The sequence below is a fragment of the Carassius auratus genome, chromosome 8 (genome assembly GCF_003368295.1).
Source record: "Carassius auratus strain Wakin chromosome 8, ASM336829v1, whole genome shotgun sequence".
In the NCBI taxonomy this organism is placed as follows: domain Eukaryota; kingdom Metazoa; phylum Chordata; class Actinopteri; order Cypriniformes; family Cyprinidae; genus Carassius; species Carassius auratus.
Genome location: NC_039250.1, coordinates 29,353,710 through 29,377,432, shown reverse-complemented (window position 1 = coordinate 29,377,432; position 23,723 = coordinate 29,353,710). Strand labels below are relative to the sequence as shown.

The 23,723-nt window shown below is 37.6% G+C and overlaps 1 protein-coding gene across 4 annotated transcripts in view; it reads left to right on the top strand.

The window, feature by feature from the left end:
* Positions 1-23,723, top strand: part of cacna1db (calcium channel, voltage-dependent, L type, alpha 1D subunit, b) — a 71,162-nt gene that overhangs the window by 42,958 nt on the left and 4,481 nt on the right. For all 4 annotated transcript variants that reach the window (XM_026270677.1, XM_026270678.1, XM_026270676.1 and 1 more), the window contains 15 exons: positions 656-784; positions 4,472-4,537; positions 4,612-4,703; positions 5,224-5,383; positions 5,563-5,690; positions 5,770-5,866; positions 9,784-9,886; positions 9,974-10,075; positions 13,244-13,374; positions 14,549-14,665; positions 16,243-16,535; positions 17,501-17,644; positions 17,724-17,866; positions 19,231-19,325; positions 20,130-20,417. In XM_026270677.1, coding sequence (XP_026126462.1) covers positions 656-784; positions 4,472-4,537; positions 4,612-4,703; positions 5,224-5,383; positions 5,563-5,690; positions 5,770-5,866; positions 9,784-9,886; positions 9,974-10,075; positions 13,244-13,374; positions 14,549-14,665; positions 16,243-16,535; positions 17,501-17,644; positions 17,724-17,866; positions 19,231-19,325; positions 20,130-20,417 — 2,088 coding nt within the window. The remainder of the gene's footprint in view (positions 1-655; positions 785-4,471; positions 4,538-4,611; positions 4,704-5,223; positions 5,384-5,562; positions 5,691-5,769; positions 5,867-9,783; positions 9,887-9,973; positions 10,076-13,243; positions 13,375-14,548; positions 14,666-16,242; positions 16,536-17,500; positions 17,645-17,723; positions 17,867-19,230; positions 19,326-20,129; positions 20,418-23,723) is intronic.

Below are 23,723 nucleotides of genomic sequence, written 5' to 3'. Positions count from 1 at the left end.
TGCGGGTTATTTTAAGGAAAGGTGCAATATGTTCCACAATCTTATTGCTGATACAAACAGGAGCAACGTTACTAAATACAGTGTTTGTTCTTCAGCTAAATTTCAGCCAGCTTCCAGATTTAATAGGTTTAATAAATATTCTCATTCTCACTATGTGCAGTTATTGAAATGAACAACATTTATTATTTTTTATATATAATAAAGTATGTATACTAAATATACACTGAAGTGAGTGTATTATGTATACAGCATGTTGACTTTAGTATACATTGCTATAAAGACTAGGTTGTGAGTTTTAATATGAGCTCTTTGATTTGTTGAAGCAAACAGAAGCTGCTGTATTTGCAGTATAGACAGGGGTAAGATGTCCGGTGTGTTGTCTTGAAAAGATGCTCTTTGTTATGAATATGGACCTTTAAGCATTTGTTGTTGGGAATGTGAAGCCTGCAGTGCATGCACAAACTCTGCATGACAATGACCAGGGAATGATGCAAGGGTTAAAACACTCAAATGCACGGTCTGTTCACACACTCGTCACACACAATCCACACACACTGAGCGATGTGTGACAGAGACACACTGAAGTAGAGAGTGGAAACACATTGCATCTCATTAACATGGACTGTGTCTGAATGCTGTCTGGTGTTTTTCTCAGAACACTGAAGGCAGTGCAAGAATTTCCATCACATTCTTTCGTCTGTTTCGTGTGATGCGCTTAGTGAAGTTGTTGAGCAGAGGAGAGGGCATTCGCACGCTCCTGTGGACCTTCATCAAATCATTTCAGGTACGCTCATTTCATAAAGCAACTTAATACATGACTGTCTGGAATCCTTTATTGTGATTGGTCAGTTTTGGCATTAAGTGCCAAAACTCAACACTCATTAGGGATTAAGTCCCATCTGGCAACGAGTCGCATCACTCAACACTCAAGTTCATTTGCGCCACCTTATGTCTCAAATCATCATCTCATCATCTCAAAATCATTAACTTTTGACTGTGGTTAAAATGCTTAGGACAAATCCTGAAGCTTAGGTGTATTAATTCAAAGCAAGATGTTGGAAAAATCTTTTAAAAGAAACAAAAACTGGTAGCACAAATAAGAATATAATAGAAGTACATGTTAAATTGCATAGAGTTTTGACTGACAGCTAAAGGTTTGGGATATAGTTCACCAATGAACTATAGCAGCGTTCATTGGTGAATAATCACCCACTTAGAGAGGCAGAGGCTGTGTTACTGGCAAACCAAGCAACCAAACACAGTTGAGTTTGTTCTGCACGAGCGTCTGAACCATTTTATGTTTGTGTGGAAAGACCCTACCATTTTTTTAAAGACCAATGATCTTGAACCCACTTACATTTACTGTCTCTAATCTAATTCAGTGCAAGGTCTGTTCACTTTTCAGAGTTCACTTCAATCAAAACCATTCCACTTGAGGAATGCCCTAATAAATTAAACATTTTGTGTTTTAACTACAGCCTTGACCTCAACCCTGCGGTTTCCTCAAATCCATTTCACTCGGCTCATTCAGAATCCATAGAAATTAAACTCATTCTCGTTCCTCATTTTCTCTACTCACACCTGCTGCACTCCTGTGACACAGTGAGATCAACATCTTAGCATCAACAAAACAAGAAGCATCTTAGCATATCTGTGGCCTATTGCATAAAGATATCTGAACAAACTGAGTTTTAGAGCAGGTTTAGAGTTGACCAAACCAAACAAATCCAGCCGGGTTTAGATCAGGTTCACAGGGCTCACAAAGCTTGATATAAACTTTCTCTGTCAACTCAGAGTTGAACCATACTTATACACATGTACAAGGCAGGAATAAACAATGCTGTTCTAGCAAATGTTTGAGAAGGCAGCAGAAAGAAAATATCTGAGTACGCTAGTAAATAAACTGAATTTAATCATTTATGTAGTTTCATGAAGTACTCAAAGAAAACATAAGATTTAAAAGCTTTTTTTATTATTATATGCATATTTATATAGAGATTTTGAGATCTTTTGATAACTACTGCTACTCACAGATCAGGCAACCACTGTACCATTATTTACACACGCCACTGCTCCACTGATCATGTGCTGGTTACTCCACTGCACACCTCAGATCACTTCCTCCTCACTCTTAAAGAGAGAGTTCACCCAAGAATGAACATTTTATGTTTATCAGCGTACCCCCAGGGCATCCAAGATGTAGGTGACTTTGTTTCTTCAGTAGACAAACCAAGATTTTTAGCTCAGACCATTGCAGTCTATCAGTCTTATAATGTAAGTGGATGGGAATCATGGCTAAAACATACAATAATAATAATAAAACAAAACATACACAAACAAAACCAAACTAAACCCTGTGGCTTGTGACGACACATTGATGTGTCTTTACACATCAATGTGTAAAGATTATTGGAATTATTGTTTAGGACCATCACCTTCAACTCAACCTGTCTAAGGCAGAACTGCTGGTGGTTTCAACAAACATATCACTTATCAACATTTCACCTCCATTTAGGCTCATCAACCATAACTCTCTCAAAGACAGCCAAGAACCTTGGAGTTGTGATTGAGGATCAGCTGAATTTCTCAGACCACATTAAAAAAACTGCTCAGTCCTGAAGATTTGCTTAATATAAATTTAGGAAGTTCAGGTCCTTTCTTTTGGATCATGCTGCACAACTCCTTGTTCAAGCTCTTGTTCTGTCCAGGTTGGACTTATGCAATGCTCTCTTGGCAGGTCTTCCAGCCACTTCTATCAAACCTCTACAATGAATGCAGAATGACTCTGCAAGATTAATCTTTAATGAGTCGAAAAGAACGTTATGTCACACCTCTATTCATCAATTTGCACTGGCTACACAAGTAGCTGCTTGCATTAAATTCAAAGAATTAATGTTTGCTTACAAAACCACCACTAGCTCTGCACCCCTTGACCTAAATTCATTGCTTCAGAGTTATGTGCCTCTAGAAGCTTGCGTTCTGCAAGTGAACGGAGTATTATTGTGCAATCTCAAAGAGGCACAAAATCGCTTACACTGACTTTTTCATAACTGTTGTTATGACCTCCCCAACTCAAATCCAAGCAGCTGAGTCCTTAGCCATCTTCAAGAAACTCAATAATCTATTTATAAAAATAAAAAAACTAGCTTTTAATTTTTTCAAATTTAAGCAACTGTAAACTACATACCCTTACACATCTATCATACACATCTCTGTATGTAATGCAGAGAAGGACCTGCTGAAGGCCACCATTGTGTAAATACCTTATGTACCTTATATATGTACTGTTAGGCTAACCGAGACTTGTAATTTGCACTTCTCTATTGCTCCTCTTTTGTTAAATTTGACTGCTTTTATTGTCCTCATTAGTAAGTTGCTTTAGATAAAAGCTTCTGCTTAAATGTAAATGTACTGTATATGTATATATTTAAATTAATTTAAATGCAAAGTTTAATGTTAGCTGCCAGTTCATATACTGCTTATATATTATATTATATACAGTTTATATATTAATATAATAGATAATTAGTAGCTAAAGATGGGACATTTTGCCTCAATGTAAATGGGTTTTTGGAGTGAGAGATACAGTGAGAGAGGCTTTATTGCATCAGATGACATCAAAAACAAAATTAGCACAACACAATGGAAACAAAACCCAAAACAATGAAATTAGCAAAACACAATGAAAACAAGCCGCAACACAACAAGATTAGCACAACACAATGAAAACAATCTACAACACAAAATTAGCAAAAGCAATAAACACAAGCTGCAAGATTATGAAACAAGCCTAAACACAACGGAAACAAGCTGCCCTGCAACTCAAAGAAATTAGCACAACATAACAAAAACAAGCCACGGAACAAAGAAAGTAGCACAACACAACGGAAACAAGCCACAACACAAAGAAATGAGTGCACCACAATAGTAAAAAACCACCCTGTTTGAATAAATCAGTATATGCTGGTTAGGTGTGGCAGCACGGCAGCTCATTTGTGCTGGTTTATGTTGGTCCATAGTTGGCCATGAGCTGGTTATAAGTTGGTTATGTCTGTGACTAGCTGTTAGTAAACAAGTACATACAGTATAAAGGAGTAACTTGGAATGCAGATTAATAAAATACAAAATTGCAATTAGTAGTTTTGTAAATGTAATGTTTGACTTCATTTATTTGTAAGGGTTTATTTATTGATATCGTATCGAGGTATGCAAAAATATATTTTGTCAGGCAAGCATGACAGCCTATCGTATTGTTTGGACTGAACATTTTGATTGGAAAAACATTTTATGGTCCTATGCCTTCCAAAGATTATATAAATACATATAAATAAATTTAAACCACTTAACTTAGTGATTGCTATCGGGATGTGAAGAGATTTTAAAATAAGCATAAACAAAATAAAATGTTTGAACCAAATCACCTACCCTGCCTTTAATAATGAAGATGGGTTTCCTCCTCTGTGTCTCTCAGGCTCTTCCATATGTGGCTCTGCTGATTGCCATGCTATTCTTCATCTATGGTGTCATTGGAATGCAGGTAAATCATATGCTTGTGTAATGTAATAAACCTGTTGTCAATTATTATGGTAATGTGATGTTTTATTATTTTAGGTGTTCGGCAAGATTGCCATGGTGGATGGAACCAGTATTAATCGTAACAATAATTTCCAGACCTTTCCTCAAGCTGTGCTCCTGCTATTCAGGTGTGTTCATGAGAATATTGTGTGTTTGTGAACATTGATGAATTTCAGTTTAGTGAAGTGAGTTTTACTGGAATGGCAAAAGCTGCATGTTATCATATTCATATTCATTTTATCAAAGCAGTGTAAATTAAGTGAAATACCATCCAATAATACTACTATAAATAGAGTGTGTTTACCAATTAGTATTAACTAGTAAAAAACGTGAAGGTGAATCAATATTTTCAGTAAGCTGAGCTAGCACCATTTATGCATTTATGTATTAAAAATATAAAATTTAGTCAGAAACCAACTAGTAATTCTTTGCTTAATAACTAAGTTTTGTCAGGCTGTGCATCTCATCAATCTGAATACCTAATATACAAAATGTTAAATTGCATATCTGTTTGGTGGCTGTCCGTGATTAACCATACTATTTAGGACAAATTCATAATAAATTCACAAAATGAATTTGCCAATAATTGCAATAATATGCAAAAGTACTGGACAGTCTTTCATTAATTCCTCTTGTACTGTATGTCAGATGTGCGACGGGTGAGGCATGGCAGCAGATCATGTTGGCGTGTTTGCCGGGCAAACAGTGTGACTCTGAGTCCGACTATAACCCTGGAGAGGAGAAAACCTGTGGCAGCAACTTTGCTATCCTCTACTTCATCAGCTTCTACATGCTCTGTGCTTTTCTGGTACTTCAAAACATTTCAAAAAGCATATATAAAGATCATCCATCTATTCCTACGACATCTTGTTCTTTTCTCTTCAACATTGCTCTGTTTTCCAACTCTGTAATAATTGTTTTTTTTTGTTTTTTTTTAATCTGACATAAATGATATTGCTCAGTTTTATTATTGCTCTTTTTCTCCAGATCATTAATCTGTTTGTCGCTGTCATCATGGACAACTTTGACTACCTGACGCGTGATTGGTCAATTCTTGGACCTCATCATTTAGATGAATTTAAGAGGATTTGGTCGGAATATGATCCTGAGGCCAAGTATATATCCAAAAGATGCAGTACTTCTAGATCACCCTGTGTGTGTTTTATTTGACAGTGAGTATTGTGTGTGTATCAGGGGCCGTATAAAACACTTAGATGTGGTGACATTACTGCGCAGGATTCAACCACCTCTGGGCTTTGGCAAGCTGTGTCCTCATAGAGTGGCTTGCAAGGTATGAAGCACATAAAGCACATGCAAATAGACATATGCAGAATGTGCAGAGACATACATTTTCCTTTTTAAAATACTAAGCAAAATTCTCTCTAGGATTTTTTGCGATTGCAAAATGTAATGCTAAATTAAGTGAATAAATTTTTTTCACACTTGCAGCTTGCATTTTTTGTCTCATTTCCACAATTTTTTTGCAAGAAAAACATTCCCTTTCAGTTGGTCACTTCAATGTTGTGTCGAAGTTACGACAAAAGGGGTTTGTATGGAGATCCCAGACAGCTCTGACATTACTTAAAAAAAGGTCAATGAAATTCAGTCCCTTCAGAAAAACACAGATTTTTTTGTGTGATTGATGCGGGCAAAAATCCTTGATTTTGCGGCACATTTTCTTTAAAAAATTGCATGCAATTTAATGCGAAGAAATTGCGTGAACTTGCAAAAACCGTGGTTTGATGAAAAGGTGATTCCCCCAACACCTTTTTCTCACTAGGCTACTACATTAATGTAAGGAGTAATTTCTTATTTCTTCCTATGATAAGCGAGCATACTAAATCACAGAATATTTAAGTTGCAATCTCTTACTGCAACGTAAATTATTTTACATACTACTAATATAATTACAACTGTAAGTTTTTGGTACTGTTCTGTAAGAAAAAAAGTGCAATATTACAACTGTAAAGTTGCATCAACATCTGAATGAAACTACAACAGTGTTAGTAGCCTAGTGAGAAGGGGGTGTTGGGGGAATCACCTTTTTTTCTCTGTTTCATCAAACCGCAGTTTTCGCAAGTTCTTGCAGTACAATTTGGCTCCACTGTCAAGTAACAAATCGGGAAACTGCTTCGTGCATTTTTTTGCGCTTATTTTTGTTGGCAAATAAGAATGATTTGCGTGCTTCAAGTTTCACTGCGGGGTTTGCAGATGATGTTCACGTCACGTAATTTCGTCACTTAATAAGGTTCCCATGGCAATAGGGGGGAAATGGCGCTTTACTTGTGTGAAGTAAACACAACATTTTTCAACTTTCTGCAATATATATGTGAGTTTTTTGCAACGAAAATACAGGGATTATGAAATCATGCTAGCCCCGCATATTTTGCTTTCTGAAATCTGCAATGTATGCGGCAAAAGAGCAGCGTATTTGAAAAAATGCGACCTCGCATAAATATGCGGCCTTTGGCTGATTATGCATTAAATCAGACGATCGCATAATCGCGTTTTTCTGGAGGGACTGGAAATTGGTGAGCAGTGGTAGTAGCACAGGCAGTGGTCTCTCCCTTGGTCATACACAGATAGGTCTGGTGAGTGTGTGCCTGAGTGCTTCAACTGCGATCTTTGTGAGAAAAATTCCTCTGAAAGAGCAATTGCCCCAGATATCCTGGCATAAAAATGTTCTTAGGCGCTGATGCAGCTGAATCTGCACTTCATTCACCTCTACAAAAACTCTGCATTGAATCTATAGTACAGGCAGCAGTCTCTCCCTTGCTCATATACAAATTCTTGACAGTTCAGAAGCAGATGCATACCGCATTGACACAGGCCAGGTTCTATCCTTGGACACCCAGAACAGCAACCTGCATCTCCTCATCATGGGGTCAGCCTTCTGTCCCTGCACCGGCCCCTCATCAGTCTGCACTGACAGTCAAACCTGAATAACATCTATCTGGACACATGTAGGTGGCACTGCCAGCTTGCCATCAGCCTTCTAAGAATCCTTGGAAGGCTTCAAAGTGATCCTGAGATGAGCAACCCAGGAAGGAGGGCCTTCGTACCCGCAAAGATCCACTTCCGATGGGGGGACAGAAAGTGGATGGCAGACAGCCACCAAATGTTCAACAAAAGAGCAGTTCCTTTTTCCCTGGGTTACACTGCCTCCTCAAGATCTGATGCACCAGGTCTGTTGTGAAGTCAGAAGTTGTGTACGACTGTGGCTTCATCAACAGACTCGAGGAGTAAGGTGTATCTCGCCCAGCACTTTGCGTCATGATGAACACACAGTATTCCAGCAGGGCATTGTTGCACAGGCAATGTATTTCCACTGAAGCCATTGGCCTGGTGTCTGGACACTTGGATAGCTCTCCCTATCCTGTCCCGCTGGTTGCTCAGACCCATTTAACTCAGCTACACAATTCATTACTACCAATGTTCAGTGGCGTTTTTTCACCTTTGTATTGAGGAGAGAATGCTGCTGTCCTTTGAGAGGAGATTGCTGTTCTTCTAGCAAAGAACGTGATAGAGCCTACTCCCCCAGCCGAGATGAAGAAAGGGTTTTGCAGCCCTTCAGTTTGCCTTCAAAGGGCAGGTTTACCAGAACAATGTCCTCCCCTTTTCGGCAGTAGTGCTCTTACAACAGATGTCCAGATGCATTGTTGCGAAAACGGATGCTTCCAACTCAAACTGGGGTGCTGTGTGCAAAGGGCATACAGCTTTGGGTACCTGAATAGGTCCTCGTCTGCACTGGCCTATCAGTTGCTTGGAGTTGTTGGCTGTGATTCTGGCCATGAGTAGGTATTGACTGTTGATTTAAGGCAAGCATGTGTTAGTCCAACTGGACAACACAGCGACAGTAGCTTATATCAACCACCAGGTTGGTGTTCGACACTGCATCTTATCCCCTCTTGGGATCTCTCAGTGGTCCTTCTGGCCTTACAGAAAGATCTATTTGAGCCTCTCCAATCAGTTTAGTGTAGTGCCAGGTATTGTTTGATTGTTCTTACCTACACCATAGAAACCTTCCATATGTAGTGCTTCCTTCAGCAAGTCTATAGGATGCATCTCTACATGTTACCTTCCTTCCTGTAGGATGTGGTCTATATAGTGTTCATTTCTCATCTCAACATATCCCAACATTACAACCAGGTTCACCAGCTGCTGAATTTTATTGAGAATTTTTAAGCAGAGGAAAAGTCTTCTGGCTGAGTTGACTTCTTCCATTATATGGCAGCTCTCCCAAAGTGAAAGAAGGGAGGTAATACTTCCTATGCATTTAAAGCTTATGATATGCATTTGTTTGTGACATGCCGCTGGTCTTGGTCTTGTCAGTATCTGTGCCATCATAAACTTGTAATTTAATTCAGCCAGTTGTGGACTTAGTATATGAACCCATAGTATCTGTACTTCGACGCAAGGTTTTAGTGACCTAATGAATGAGAACGTCTTAGTTATTTATGGAAATCCTTGTTTAATTGTCCTTTTCTTAATGATGTGTCATTCGACACAATATTGAAGTGACCAGCTGATGGAAATGAGGGGTACCATAGGTAACCGAGACATTAACAACAAGCGGGGAACAATATTAGCTAATCAAAACTCTTAATTCTGAGCCTAAACAAACAAATCACTATATCTCTTTATGTTTATATTGTTAATATGTACATGTTAAGTATGTGGGGCAAAATTAAACTTTCTATAGGATTATTGATACTATTAAACTACTACTTGTAATTCTAAATATTTGTATCTTGGGGTAAATATGTGCTTGTCCTAGTAATGACTGATTTCAACAGTAATATAGATTTAAATAAGAACATTGTTTTATTTTATATGCACTTAAAAAACACTTCTGGTTAAAGTAATCACTTATAATACTTAGACTGGATGAACGGGAAAAAAATGCTAAAACAATATTACAGCAATTGGCAATGACATATAAAACAAAAAACAAAATATGATTTAAGGCATATAAAATGTACAGAGTCACAAATATAGCTGCAATTTTTATTAAAGCTGTAGCAATTTCAGTATCTGTAAGCTGCTGAAATAAAAAAAGGACTTTTTAAACCTTGTGAAATAGTATTATTAAAGCGTATATAACATTAATAAAGGAAGTTTAAAAATACATATCACATGCATTAGTTGCATTATGCACACAGACTAAACACATCTAAACTCTCCTCTCTTTCTCTTAATATCTCGAAGAGGTTGGTTGCTATGAACATGCCACTTAATAGTGACGGTACAGTCATGTTCAATGCAACCCTGTTCGCTCTGGTCAGAACTGCTCTGAAAATCAAGACTGAAGGTAAAGATTTTAAACACAGAGACTTTCACGTGTCTGTGTGGGTGTGAATTGTGTGTCATTAACTGTTTCATTGACTGTGTCTCTCAGGGAATCTGGAACAAGCCAATGAGGAGTTACGAGCCGTCATCAAGAAGATCTGGAAGAGAACTAGCATGAAACTCCTGGACCAAGTAGTGCCACCTGCTGGAGGTAAAACACACACACACACACACACACACACACACACACACACACACACACACACACACTCACTCACCCACCCACCCACTCACTCACACACACACACACACACACACACACTCACACACAAAGTGTGCTCATCCCATAGGTGTAATGGTTTTTATTCTGTAGAAACTGTATATTCTATGGCCCTTCACCAACCCTACCCCTAACCCTAACCCTCACAGGAAACTTTGTGCATTTTTACTTTCTCAGAAAAACTCATTCTGTATGATTTATAAGCGTTTTGAAAAATGGTGGCATGGGCTATGTCCTCATAAGTCACCCACTCCTTGTAATACCTGTGTCATACCCATGTCATTATACAGAGTTGTGTCCTGATATGACACAAAAACATGCCCACACACACACACACACACACACACAATTTTGGCCAGCGGGCTGCCCGTTGCTGTCCACTGATGTATAGGGAATATCAGGAACTCGTGCACACATGTCCTGTATCAAGGAACTTGTGTTTAGGAGAGGTGGTATCAGCATAACCATTATAACCATTTTTTCAACAATTTTATAATGTACAGTTCATTAATTTTAATGTAGTACTTTTTTGAATGTCTTGTTGTGGTTTTGTCTTGTGGGGTGGTGAAACTGACCACCTTGTTTCAATTTATCAGTTACCCCTTGAGTAATGGAGGCTGTATGATCTGGTGCACTGTAAAACCCGACAAGTAAACTTAACTCAAACGGTTTGAGTAAACAGATATCCTTAAGTTATGTTAACTCAAACCGTTTGAGGAAACCGATTGCCTTAAACCATTTAAGTTGAAAAAACTAACAGTTATGAGTACTCTGAACTTAATTCAGTTGAGTTCACTGAAAGAAGATATACATTGCAATTAAGTAATTAAGTGATTAATTGAGCTTTAGTGATGAACAGCTGCTGTTAACAAACAGAATTACTGAAGAAAAGAGAGAAAGGAACAACAGCTGACTTCAGACACAGCCTCACTCAAACCTGACAAGTTATGTTAACTCAAACCATTTGAGGAAACTGATTGCCTTAAACCATTTAAGTTGAAAAAACTAACAGTTACGAGTACTCTGAACTTAATTCAGTTGAGTTCATTGAAAGAAGATATATATTGCAATTAAGTAATTAAGCGATTAACTAAGTGCTGATTGAGAATTAGTGATGAACAGCTGCTGTTAACAAACAGAATCACTGAAGAAAAGAGAAACACAAGAACTACTACAACTGACTTCAGACACAGACTTAGATGAAATCAACTGAAATAAAATACATGAAATCTCTCAAGATCTGATTAAACAACCCCACAAACAGCATCACCAGCTCCACTTATTAATAACCAGACTGACTTTATTTCTGTCAGACGTCTACAGAAGATCTTATTGAGAATGAACTAAGGTTTAGATGTTGATTTATTGTTTCATTTGAAGTAACCATGTTAGAGATCAGTGTTTGCTTTAGTTGGGCTCTTGATCCTTGATTTCTGTCTTAGTCTTTTCTCTGGCTGTTATAACTGTGTGTTTCTGAAACACATTTGTTGTAACTCAAAAGCCCAGAAGAAATGCCATCAGGTGTTAACCTGTATCTAGATGTAGGTTGTTATTCTTCATATAGGTGATGATAATTATTCATTATTGTTCACAAATATTGATCTGTACAGAGTCTAATCTAATAAGGAAACAAATGTGCAATTAGTAGAAGTGAATCTAATACAAGTGACCCTAAGAGTCTGTGGTAATCAGTTAATATAAAAATGACTTCATAAACATTTTGTACACATACATTTGTATTCCATCCCAGTAGTTGGTCAGACACAGACATCAATTATCAGAATATGAACCTCAACAATGGTGACAAAAAAACATGCTGCAGTGCATGCTGGGTACTATTGTAGTACAAAACTCATCCATGGCTCCCAGCATGCTCTGCAGCATTTTTTTTTTTTATGGTCACCATTGTTGAGGTTCATATTCTGATTATTGATGTCTGTGTGTGACTGTTTGACACCGTAGAAGACCACACTGTTTGGAAAGTCTTTGTATTAACTGATTATTACAGAACCACTGGCTCTTAGAATCACTTTTACTATAACCAATCAAATTACACAACACCCCTATTTCATCAGATATTAGACTCCTAGCAGTTCAATAATTGATGATTATCATCACCGATATAAAGTATAACAACCTACATCTAGGTACAGGTTAACACCTGATGGCATTTCTTCTGGACTTTTGAGTTACAACAAATGTGTTTCAGAAACACACGGTTATAACAGCCAGAGAAAAGACTAAGACAGAAATCAAGGATCAAGAGCCCAACTAAAGCAAACACTGATCTCTAACATGGTTACTTCAAATGAAACAATAAATCAACATCTAAACCTTAGTTCATTCTCAATAAGATCTTCTGTAGACGTCTGACAGAAATAAAGTCAGTCTGGTTATTAATAAGTGGAGCTGGTGATGCTGTTTGTGGGGTTGTTTAATCAGATCTTGAGAGATTTCATGTATTTTATTTCAGTTGATTTCATCTAAGTCTGTGTCAGAAGTCAGTTGTAGTAGTTCTTGTGTTTCTCTTTTCTTCAGTGGTTCTGTTTGTTAACAGCAGCTGTTCATCACTAATTCTCAATCAGCACTTAGTTAATCACTTAATTATTTGAATGCAAAGTTTTAAAACTTACAGGGTTTAAATCAAGGCAATCTGTTTACTCAAACGGTTTGAGTTAAGTTTACTTGTCAGGTTTTACAGTGTGGTACTGAGGATGTGGGAAATGTTTTGGGAGATGAGTGGATGTTCACAGGTGATCAGTAGGTCATAATTATGTATTCCCTCCCATATGGGTGATGGAGGTCCCTCCGCTGTGGTTCTCAGTCTTGGTTCCTCTACTGGACGCTCCCCCTTCCTGATTACAGACAGGAAGCAAATGCATTTCTTGAGTTCCTGGCCAGAACTCAAACCAGTGAACTAAAATGTACTCCTGTCTTCACTTAATTGTACAGTAACAATGATTAAAGAAACCACATTCTAAACAAATTATCAGTTACTACTATGATTTTCAGTGTATTAAAGCATATATCATGGGCATATGAAAATGTACTGCATAACAAGAATGACTTTTTGGCTTTTTGTGTGGTCTGTGAGTTTAGATGATGAAATCACTGTGGGGAAGTTCTATGCCACTTTCCTGATACAAGACTACTTCAGGAAATTCAGGAAGCGCAAAGAGCAAGGTCTTGTGGGATGCCAACCCTATTTAAACAGCACTACCGCCCTCCAGGTAAACTAAAACAAAAAAAAACACATAAAACCACATTAGATTCGATTCGATTCAACTTTATTGTCATTATGCAGAGTACAAGTACAGAGCTAATGAAATGCAGCTAGCATCTAACCAGAAGTGCAAGAATATAGTGTTTTATAGACGTATACTGTAAGTGCAGAGTAAGTGAAGCTATGATTTACAGAATGTACAGTGGAGTTGATATATACAGTATTGAGCAGAGAATATACAGAATATAAATAAGAATGCAATGTAGGGATTATATGTACATTATGAACAGCAGCAGCGTAAGAACAGTGGTAATAAATACAGTTGGATGAGTGAGCAATAGTATTGTTAAACAATGTATTCTATGCAAAATAACAGTAGTGCAATGAGATTTTTATAGAAACAGTGACAACACTTTAGAATAAGGTTCCATTAGTTAATGTTAGTTAACTACTTTCGTTAACATGAACTAAGCAAGAACAATCCTTCTACAGCATTTATAAGTCTTAGTTCATGTTAATTTCAACATTTACTAATGCATTATTTAAATCAAAAGTTGTGCTTGTTAACATTAGTTAATGCACTGTGAATTACCATGAACTAACAATGAATAACTGTATTTTCATTAACTAACATTAACGAAGATGAATAAATACAGTAATAAATGTATTATTCATTGTTTATTCATGTTAATTAATACATTAACTAACATTAACTAATGGAACCTTATTCTAAAGTGTTACTGAAATAGTTTACTGTGCTTTGTACAGTAACAACTTTAGACAGTTTACAGTGTAATAGCTTGAACAATGTGCAGTCTGTGCAAAAAGGAGTAGTGTAAGTGCATGTACAGTATGTAAAGTACTGTGACCCGTGTAGTAATAAAGCAGGTGCAGGTTAGATTGGTGGAAGGAGGATGAAGAGTCCATGGTTAGGATGAGAGGCATCCTTGATGGTGTTCCTTGCCCTGTCCAGACAGCGCTTGTGATAGATGTTCTCGATGGAAGTTAATTGGGTAACAGTGATTCATTGACCCGCTGGAGAAATATATTAAATCTAAAATCTTTAAAGTTAAACTCAAAAAACTTTGGGCCCTGATGAACTAAAGGTTTTAAACACTTAAAATGAATACATTTCCTAAATTCTTGTTTTATTTTTATTTGATCACCTGTGTCTCCTGCAGGCTGGTCTGCGCACACTGCATGATATCGGCCCTGAGATCCGTCGAGCCATATCATGTGATCTACAGGATGAAGGTCTAGTAGACATCAACCTCCACGAGGAAGAAGAGATATACGAGGTAAAACACTTCAGTCTTTATCAGTGCACGTGTAAATATGTATTAGATCATTGTGCTTGTAAACCACATCATGGGATTGATTCCAAGCTGTGAACACAGTGTAAAGATTGTGCAAAGGTATTTAATTCAACTGGAAAGCAATTTTTGCAAATTCCCAATGAACTACTTTAGTTTTTAATTAAAGTACTTTTTCTAATGCAGGGAGAGCTGGGCTGTGTTCCACTTTTTTTTACTTCCCTCCCCTCATTGACTCAGATGTTGATTATGTTGCATTAGTGCCCACTACTGGCTGAACCCTTGCTTTTATCGGAGGATGAGTAGAATTCCCACTACAGGTGGCCAAACTTTTTTAAATGCTTCCTGCTTGTGAGCTAAACAAAGAATACCTCATCTAAATATTCACAACAAACACCCTTTCAAAATGAATCCAAGACATTCTACACTTTCACTCCTTCTCCCCACAGCTTCTCAAATGTTTGTATGCCCCAGGATACGCTGCCCTTTTAAGGGTGCAATACATATAGACGGTTTCATCGGGCGCACGCGCCTGGACCTAAGTTAACTTCCGGTCTGTGTTATATCGGTCTGGCTGCGGTGCCATCTACAAACGCAGTTAAAGCCAAGGTGATGAGTAGACTGAAGTTGGGCTCAGGTGGTTGTGCTGCCGGATGTGTTTCCCATACATTTATTTATTTTTGGAGACTCGCCACAATTTTAAAACTGATCGATTTTCAAAAAGGCTTCGTTAAATAAACATGAGTAACGTAACATTACGTAACGTACTTCACGTTTAATAATAATTCCTTACATTTATGTTTAAATATCAAAACGAGGCACGGGTGTTTTTATATCGCTGTATTTCTGAAGGAAGACTTGCATGTTATATGCCTGATAGCAGCGTGTGAGCATACCAGCTCTGCTTCGTTTACAGCTGTTACTGGGGAAACCTCTATTTCTCGCGCTTTATGTCTATGCTTTAAAACATCTCCTGCTGGCAAAGAATGAATGAGCATTTTCATTAAGTCCGCCTGATCCACACAGAAAACACATTTTGTTTGTTATCAAAAAATATCTACTCTAGAGACTTGGCTGTTGTTATTGATTCTATTTGGAGTCTACCGGAAGTTAAGTTAGGTCCACAAAAGCGATCACGCGCATTAACGTTTGTTTATGTTGATGCCGTTGAAACCGTCTATACAGGTGTGGTCATTAATATGCATACACCTAGCAAAAAAGAAAAAAAAAAGAAAAAAGAAACGTATCATGTGTAATTTGTTTATGTAGTCCTGCCCTGAATAAGCAATTTCATAACACAAATATATAATCCAATTGCTAAATTTACACAAATTATTCATTTAAAAAGTTCACTAACACATGATTCTTGATAGTTTCATGATCCCTTGTTTGTCCTGGGCAGTTAAACTGGTCAAAAAAATCCCATCTCCCAGGTCCATGTTTTAAATTTAAGTTATGTTTTTTTTTTTTTACACTGGAAAGCAAGTCAGTGTATATAATTTCAAATGAAATGACTGAACATCTAGCAGAACTGTTTTTGATGCTGTTGTCTGTGTGTGCAGAGGAATGGGGTTGTGTTTGGGAATCATGTGAGTGGAGATCAGTACGGCAGCGTCACACAGCGTCCTCTGCAGCTCCCGCTTACTCTGTGCTCCTCCCAAAATTACTGTCCGTCCATGTCAGACAAATCATCCAACTCCAATATCAACAATGCCAACGTGCCAGCGGTCACTGCCTTTCCCAACGGCTGGCACAGACGCTGCCGGCGGCTCTCTGGGACCCTGGTGTCCTCTCTGAACACCTACCTCAACCTCAGGAGTGATGGAGAACTACAGCTCAGGACTCACTCCAGAAGGTGAGAGGTCACAGTACCACTGAGGCTACCACAGAAAACAAAATCATAAAAACTAAGAAAAATGACTTTCTAATTAGGTAAACTAGATAAATATGAGGCAAACTGGCCATAGCAAGGCTGGCATCTCTGACACAGCTGACACTGTTCTCACGCTCTCAAGCCACACGTCCATTTATTCACAGTTCAGAGAACAAACTAGGTGGAGGTTGGGATGCTTTACCTCTTTCCTTACAGCCCACGTTATCGTACATCAACTGTTTTGTGAAGTTTGAAAATCTTATTCTGCAAATCAGAACTATATTCTTTGGTTTTTCTCCTTTTGATGGATGTTTAAAGGAATTTGGCGTTTGTGTTCTTTATATTTTGAATCCTGTGGAACAGGAAGCCATGGCCTGTGCAATCAAGTTGACAATACTGACAGAAATGTAGTTTCTCCAACTAAGCAAGCCAAAGGTGACAGTACAAGGAACCAAAACTCCATCGGCGACAGAAATAGAGAATAAGCTTCAGGAGAAGCAGTTGAAATGATGCTAAAGCTCTCTTTATTGATGTATAAATTAACAATCATATCAACAACTGCATCTCATGCAGATTTATGCTAAATTCTTTTCTGCCTGATAAAGCCTCTTCAGACTGTAATATTGTCACATTTAAAAAACATCACTCACAGTTCCTTGGTGTGGAACAAACTCCCAACAGTGGAGTCTATTGCAGTATTAAAAAAAAGAAAGAAAAAAAAGCACACAATGTAATAAAATGAAGACTAAAATAAAGAACTACATCACATTACAATTTAACTAAGATATTTCATTCTATTTTGAAATGTTTGTTTTTCACAAGAATATCCCTCAATGTCCTCGTTCATCAGAATTACATCTCTATAATGCATCAGTAACAAGCATCAAGCTCAGTAGCTCTGTTAAAGTTCAAGATCATTGACAGTAAATAATGATTTGATTTTGCAGGCCGAGCATCAGTGCTGTTGGATATCCCATCATCCACGTGGAGAACTCCACCCTTGGTGACATCAGTGATGATGACAGGAACTCTGGGGAGTATTTCAGCGGAGACGAGTTTAACGAGGATGATGTCATGCTGGCTACAGACAGGTATTGCTAGAGAACACTCTTCTGAAAAGGTAAATCAACAGTAGCTGTTATCTTCAGTTTCTCTTGGTTCCTCTTGAAGGTCATTCTTTCAGGACGCTTTGAGTGATGGTGCTCCAGCTGGACAGCAGGATGTGTGTGAATGCGTCTGTGATGATGGTGAGCAGCTCATATCCCAGCAGCCCCAGAGGTCCTCAAAACGACTCCTGCTGTCCACAACTCAATGTGAGATATTAGAAAACATTCTACACACTGGAACTAACTTACTAGAAAAGTGAGAACTAGCATTACTGTGGAAATAAAACATCAGACAGAAAGGTTCCTCAACAAGCTGTGATCACAAATGGATAGATGGATACACTGATATATTATGCTACAGGTCCTTCACTTCCAAATATATAAAGCATTAATGTCAGTGTCTCAGAAATATATTTTCTATCAATGTTACTGTGTTAATGGGAACTGCAAAGTGATGAACATGGCTGGGACATACAGTATTTATCAATGGTTGTTTTGATAGGTGTGCTTTTTTATTTTAATTTTAAAATCCTGTTCATGTGATTCCTTGTTTGTTTGTTTTTTTGGGGGGGTGAAATACACAGTTATTCTAACTGTGAAAGGTTATGTTAAGCTGGCTAACATTTACAACTTCCATTAGGAAACCTAAACATTGCCTTTGGTTTTACTATTAAAATTAATTAATTAATAAATAAATGTATTATATAAAAAATAAATAAAAATGAAAATGAAAATGGTTACAGTTTAACCATGGTAACCATGCATAAATTAACCATATATTTACTATATTAACCGTAATTTAACCATGGTATATGTAGAACTGTGGTCATACAAATGGTAATCAATACGCCAAAAGCGCTTAATTTTTATTTTGTTGGGGTAATTTTGTTGTGGTCTGTGCTAATTGAGCTCTTCTGTATTTGTGTTGTGAGCATTTGCAGCATGTTTCTGGCTGTGTTTTGAGTGTTTGCAGCACGTGCTGATGAAGATGTTTTCATAATTTGCTGGTGCTTTTTCTCTTTGCATGTGTTTTTTAAAGGTGCCGCATGCTGAGCTCTCGGTCACTGTACAATATATTTAAATCATTTATTTGTCATTTTAGAAATACATTTAATACAGGTCACATTTGAAGAATGTGTCGTATATAACATGAGCTAACATATAACATGTTTTAATAAAATTCAGCAATTAACATACTTTATTATAATACAAATTCTACACAAATAAATAATTAATTTATAAATGTAGTTTTGATCTCTAATAGGATTATAGCGGCTTCTGTACTTACATCAGAATGTTTTGAAATACAGAATAAATAAAACTTAATCTTAAAACTTAATCATATTTCTGTTAGTGCACAAGAATCTTAATATGGGTCGTATAAGAATAAAAGAAAAAAGAAAAGAAAAACCAAGTAACACCAGAAAAAACATAATTGTGTGTGAATTTGTTCTGGTTCAGCCTTCAGGGCAAAGATTTCTCACAATAGCTATAGTTGTTGTTAGTTTATTGTAAATTCCTCCATTACAATAAATATTAATCTATTGATGCATGTGCATTCTTCCATACAGCCTCTCACAAACCCGCTTTCCATTTTGAGTGTCTGCGCAAACAGAACAGCCAGGACGAGATCCCCCTGCATCCATCGGTCCTGCGGCAGCATCAGGTGATAAAGACATGACCCCCTACACTGTCACCAAAATAACAGACTAAGAGCAGTGACCTGGGACATGTACATGATGGGCAGTGTTGGGAAGGGAACTTATAAATGTAATGGGTTACAGATAAGTAGTCCCCTATCTTAAATGTAATAGGTAGTGTAACTATTTAATTTTGATTACATTTGATTACTTTTTGATAACGTTTATACATTTCTAATGAATGTTTTCAACTGTTAATCATTTTCAGACATGTGAAGAAGGCAGGGTTGCTTTCAGACTTTTAAAATCCTTCATCACTTAAATTAAGATTATAATAATTTAATATTAAAGCACAGCCTACACAAAATCAAACTTTAGCACCACTTTTTACTTTGAGATAGTTCTTGGTTTAATACAGATTTTAAATCACAAGATATAGTTTATTAGCTATGATACTGTTTTTGATATCAGATATTTGAATAGCTGTGACAGGAAACCATGCTTTGGGAAAAAATATGTTAATATTAAAAAACAAAGTAGAGCATATTTATAAACCCAAATAGGAAATAAAGCATGCATGTGTCTTATTGGAGTTTCATATTTTAGAGCAGTCAGTTTAATATGGGAAAGAAATCAATCAAATCTTTTTTTGTGTGAAAATATTCAGTGTTAGACCCTTTATCTTTAACATTTTCATAAGTAACTTTACTTTACTAAATTTTTCTCAGAAACTGTAACAGTTACATTTATTTTGTAATTAAATAACTCAATTGTTACAATTACATGTAAATTTTTACTCCCCAACACTGGCATCATGTTTTCTTGTGCAGGTGAAGACGGCGACTGGACAAGAATCGAGTAGAACACGACTCTCTCCGACTCGCTCCATCCGCTCCTGGGTCACGCCTCCGGCCACGCCTCCACCCTACACTCCTCTGATTCAGACCACGGTCAGCGCTAGCAGCACTCCGGGATTGGTTCACAGGGGCTTCTGGAATTCCCATCAGGCCTCTGATTGGTCGACACGTTCTCCCTCCCCCTCGCTCCTGAAGGTCCCCCCCCGACTGAGCGGCCATCACCTGCAGCAGCGGAGCAGCGCTCAAAGCCTGGTGGAAGCCGTGAGTGATGCTGCCTGACCCTGAGCTCCTATTTACACCTGGTCACTTCATGCGTTTTCTCTGATGAGCTATCTATCAGATCACGTTTCCATTTACACTTGGCCACATAAATGTGTCTTTGCAAAACGGATATAAATCCGGTCTTCAATTCCCACGCTATATGCAAAATTAAAGGAGTTCACGTCAATAAAAGCAACAGATATGTGCTGCATTTTGTTCATTATCAGCTAAATTCAAGATCAAAGGCTTCGATAGGAGAGAGCACCGTATTTGTAATGGAAAGACTATTTTTAATAAAGATGATTGTGTGCTGTGCATCTGAGACATACTTTCAGTTTCATTCGGGGCAGTTGGAATGCATCATCTGGAATGCAGCCCAGACCACATGATAAATGCATCTCGAAAGCATTTCAGAGGACATTTGCATGATCGGAAAGCTATCTGATCAGAAAAAACACATGAAGTGATTAGGTGTAAACAGACCCTGAGAGTCAAGACAATTTGCCTTTGTTTCTATAGCACATCATACAATACAGATTGTGTCAAAGAAGCTTCACTGAGATTAACAGGAGAATACTAGAATCAATTCAGATTCAGCTGTTAAGCAGCTCAAAGACAATATAGTGTCAGTATTTAGATCAAGTCAATTTAAAACTTAATTTAATCAATTATATATATCTTGCAGTCTCTACTAACGAGCTGATGAGTGGAATCAGGTATGTTAGATAAGGGAAACATACAATAGTTGGAGGGCGGAGGGCCCTCCAGGACAGGTTTGGGAAGCACTGTTTTAGAGGGCTTTTACACTGGGCTCGTTTGCTGCGGTCCGAGCCCATGCGCGATTGTTCCCGGCGCTGCCCACAGCGTTGGTCTGATTTCACACTCAATAGCTATATCAAACCCAGGTGCGTTTGCAGTCACCTTACGTCATCACAAATGCACACAGAAAATCCATGAAGAACACAACACGACTGAGCATAGTTGTAATTTTTTGTTATTTTGGTGCTATTATGCACAGCAATTTGGATTTTTAGGAGTGTGTGGAATCAACCTCAGCTCTTTGAGGAAACAATGATATCGACAGTGCTATGCATGAACAGGATACTTTTATTTCCTGAACCAGTGCGCACCAGGGTCCGATGACAGCGTTCACATTAGCGATTTTTCATGGGAACTGTGCCCCGTTCCGCACTAAACTGCCAGTGTGAAAGCACCCTAAACTAATGAAGCTCATTACTAGCTGGTAAAATAAGTATTGAACACATCACCTTTTTCCTCAGTAAATATATTTCTAAAGCTGCCGTTGACATGAAATTTTCACCAGGATGTCGGTAACAGCCCAAGTAGTCCATACATAGAAAGCAAAACAAACAAGTTCAGAAATTAAGTTCTGTGTAATAAGGTATAATGACACAGGGAAAATGTATTGAACACATGAAGAAAGGGAGATGCAAAAAGGCAAGGAAAGCCAAAACACCATCTGAAATCTATCAGTAATTAGAAAGCATTCCTGTCCCCTAACAGTGGAAATTAATATCAGTTGGTTCAGTCCCAGCTGATGGCCTATGAAAAGGTGTCACAGAAGAAACCAACATGTGTCACAAAAGAAACATTTCATGATGGGTAAAAGCAAAAAGCTCTTTCAAGACCTTCGAAACCTTATTGTTGGCAGTGGTTACAGAAGGATTAATAATCCGGAAGTGGTAAGATTTTTTAAAATCTATACGATGTTTGATAGGGAGCCAGTGCAGTGTGGACAGGACCGGGCTAATATGGTCATACTTCCTGGTTCTAGTAAGAACTCTTGCTGCTGCATTTTGGACTAGCTGTAGTTTGTTTACCAAGCGTGCAGAACAACCACCCAATAAAGCATTACAATAGTCTAACCTTGAAGTCATAAATGCATGGATTAACATTTCTGCATTTGACATTGAGAGCATAGGCCGTAATTTAGATATATTTTTGAGATGGAAAAATGCAGTTTTACAAATGCTAGAAACGTGGCTTTCTAAGGAAAGATTGTGATCAAATAGCACACCTAGGTTCCTAACTGATGACGACGAATTGACAGAGCAACCATCAAGTCTTAGACAGTGTTCTAGGTTATTACAAGCAGAGTTTTTAGGCCCTATGATTAACACCTCTGTTTTTTCTGAATTTAGCAGTAAGAAATTACTCGTCATCCAATTTTTTATATCGACTATGCATTCCATTAGTTTTTCAAATTGGTGTGTTTCACCGGGCCGCAAAGAAATATAGAGCTGAGTATCATCAGAATAACAGTGAAAGCTAACACCATGTTTCCTGATGATATCTCCCAAGGGTATATAAGTATGATTTAAACCATGCTAATGCACTTCCACTGATTCCAACAAAGTGTTCAAGTCTATGCAAAAGAATGTTTTGGTCAATTGTGTCAAACGCAGCACTAAGATCCAATAGAACTAATAGACAGATACAACGATGATCAGATGATAAGAGCAGATCATTTGTAACTCTAAGGAGAGCAGTCTCAGTACTATGGTCTATGGTCTCAGGTCTAAATCCTGACTGGAAATCCTCACATATACATTTTTCTCTAAGAAGGAATATAATTGTAAGGATACCACCTTTTCTAGTATCTTGGACAGAAAATGGAGATTCGAGATTGGTCTATAATTAACTAGTTCTTTGGGGTCAAGTTGTGGTTTTTTGATGAGAGGCTTAATAACAGCCAGTTTGAAGGTTTTGGGGTTCAAACAGCCAGTTTGAAGGTTTTTTTCAGTAAGCATGTTTGTTTAATACTTTTCTCCGGGTAATTCCATTTTCTTACACAGAATTTAATTTCAGAACTTATTTGTATTGTTTTCTTTGTATGCATGGATTAGTCGGGTTGTTACCAATATCTTGGTAAAAAATTTCAAAACAGTACTTTTAGAAATATTTATTTATTTTGTTTCAAATCAAAGTGTAAATACATGTAAAAAACATATCATTGTGGTTCGGCTGACAGAATAGCGTACGCTGCCTGCATTCAGCTCATATTCTCCAAAGTGGCGCTACAAAAATTATTCTCCTTCATAACGTTATGGTTGAACCACTGGTGGCAGATGGACTATTCCTACGATGCTTTTCATACTTTTCTGGACCTCGACAGTGTAAGCTACTTGGCAGTCTATGGGACAGTCACAAGCCTCCCGGTTTTTATCTCGAATATCTTTAATTGGTTTCCGAAGATGAACTAAGCTTTTATGTGTTTGGAACGACATGGGGGAAAGTGAATAATGACAAAATTAAAATTTGGGGGTGGAGTAACCCTTTAAAATT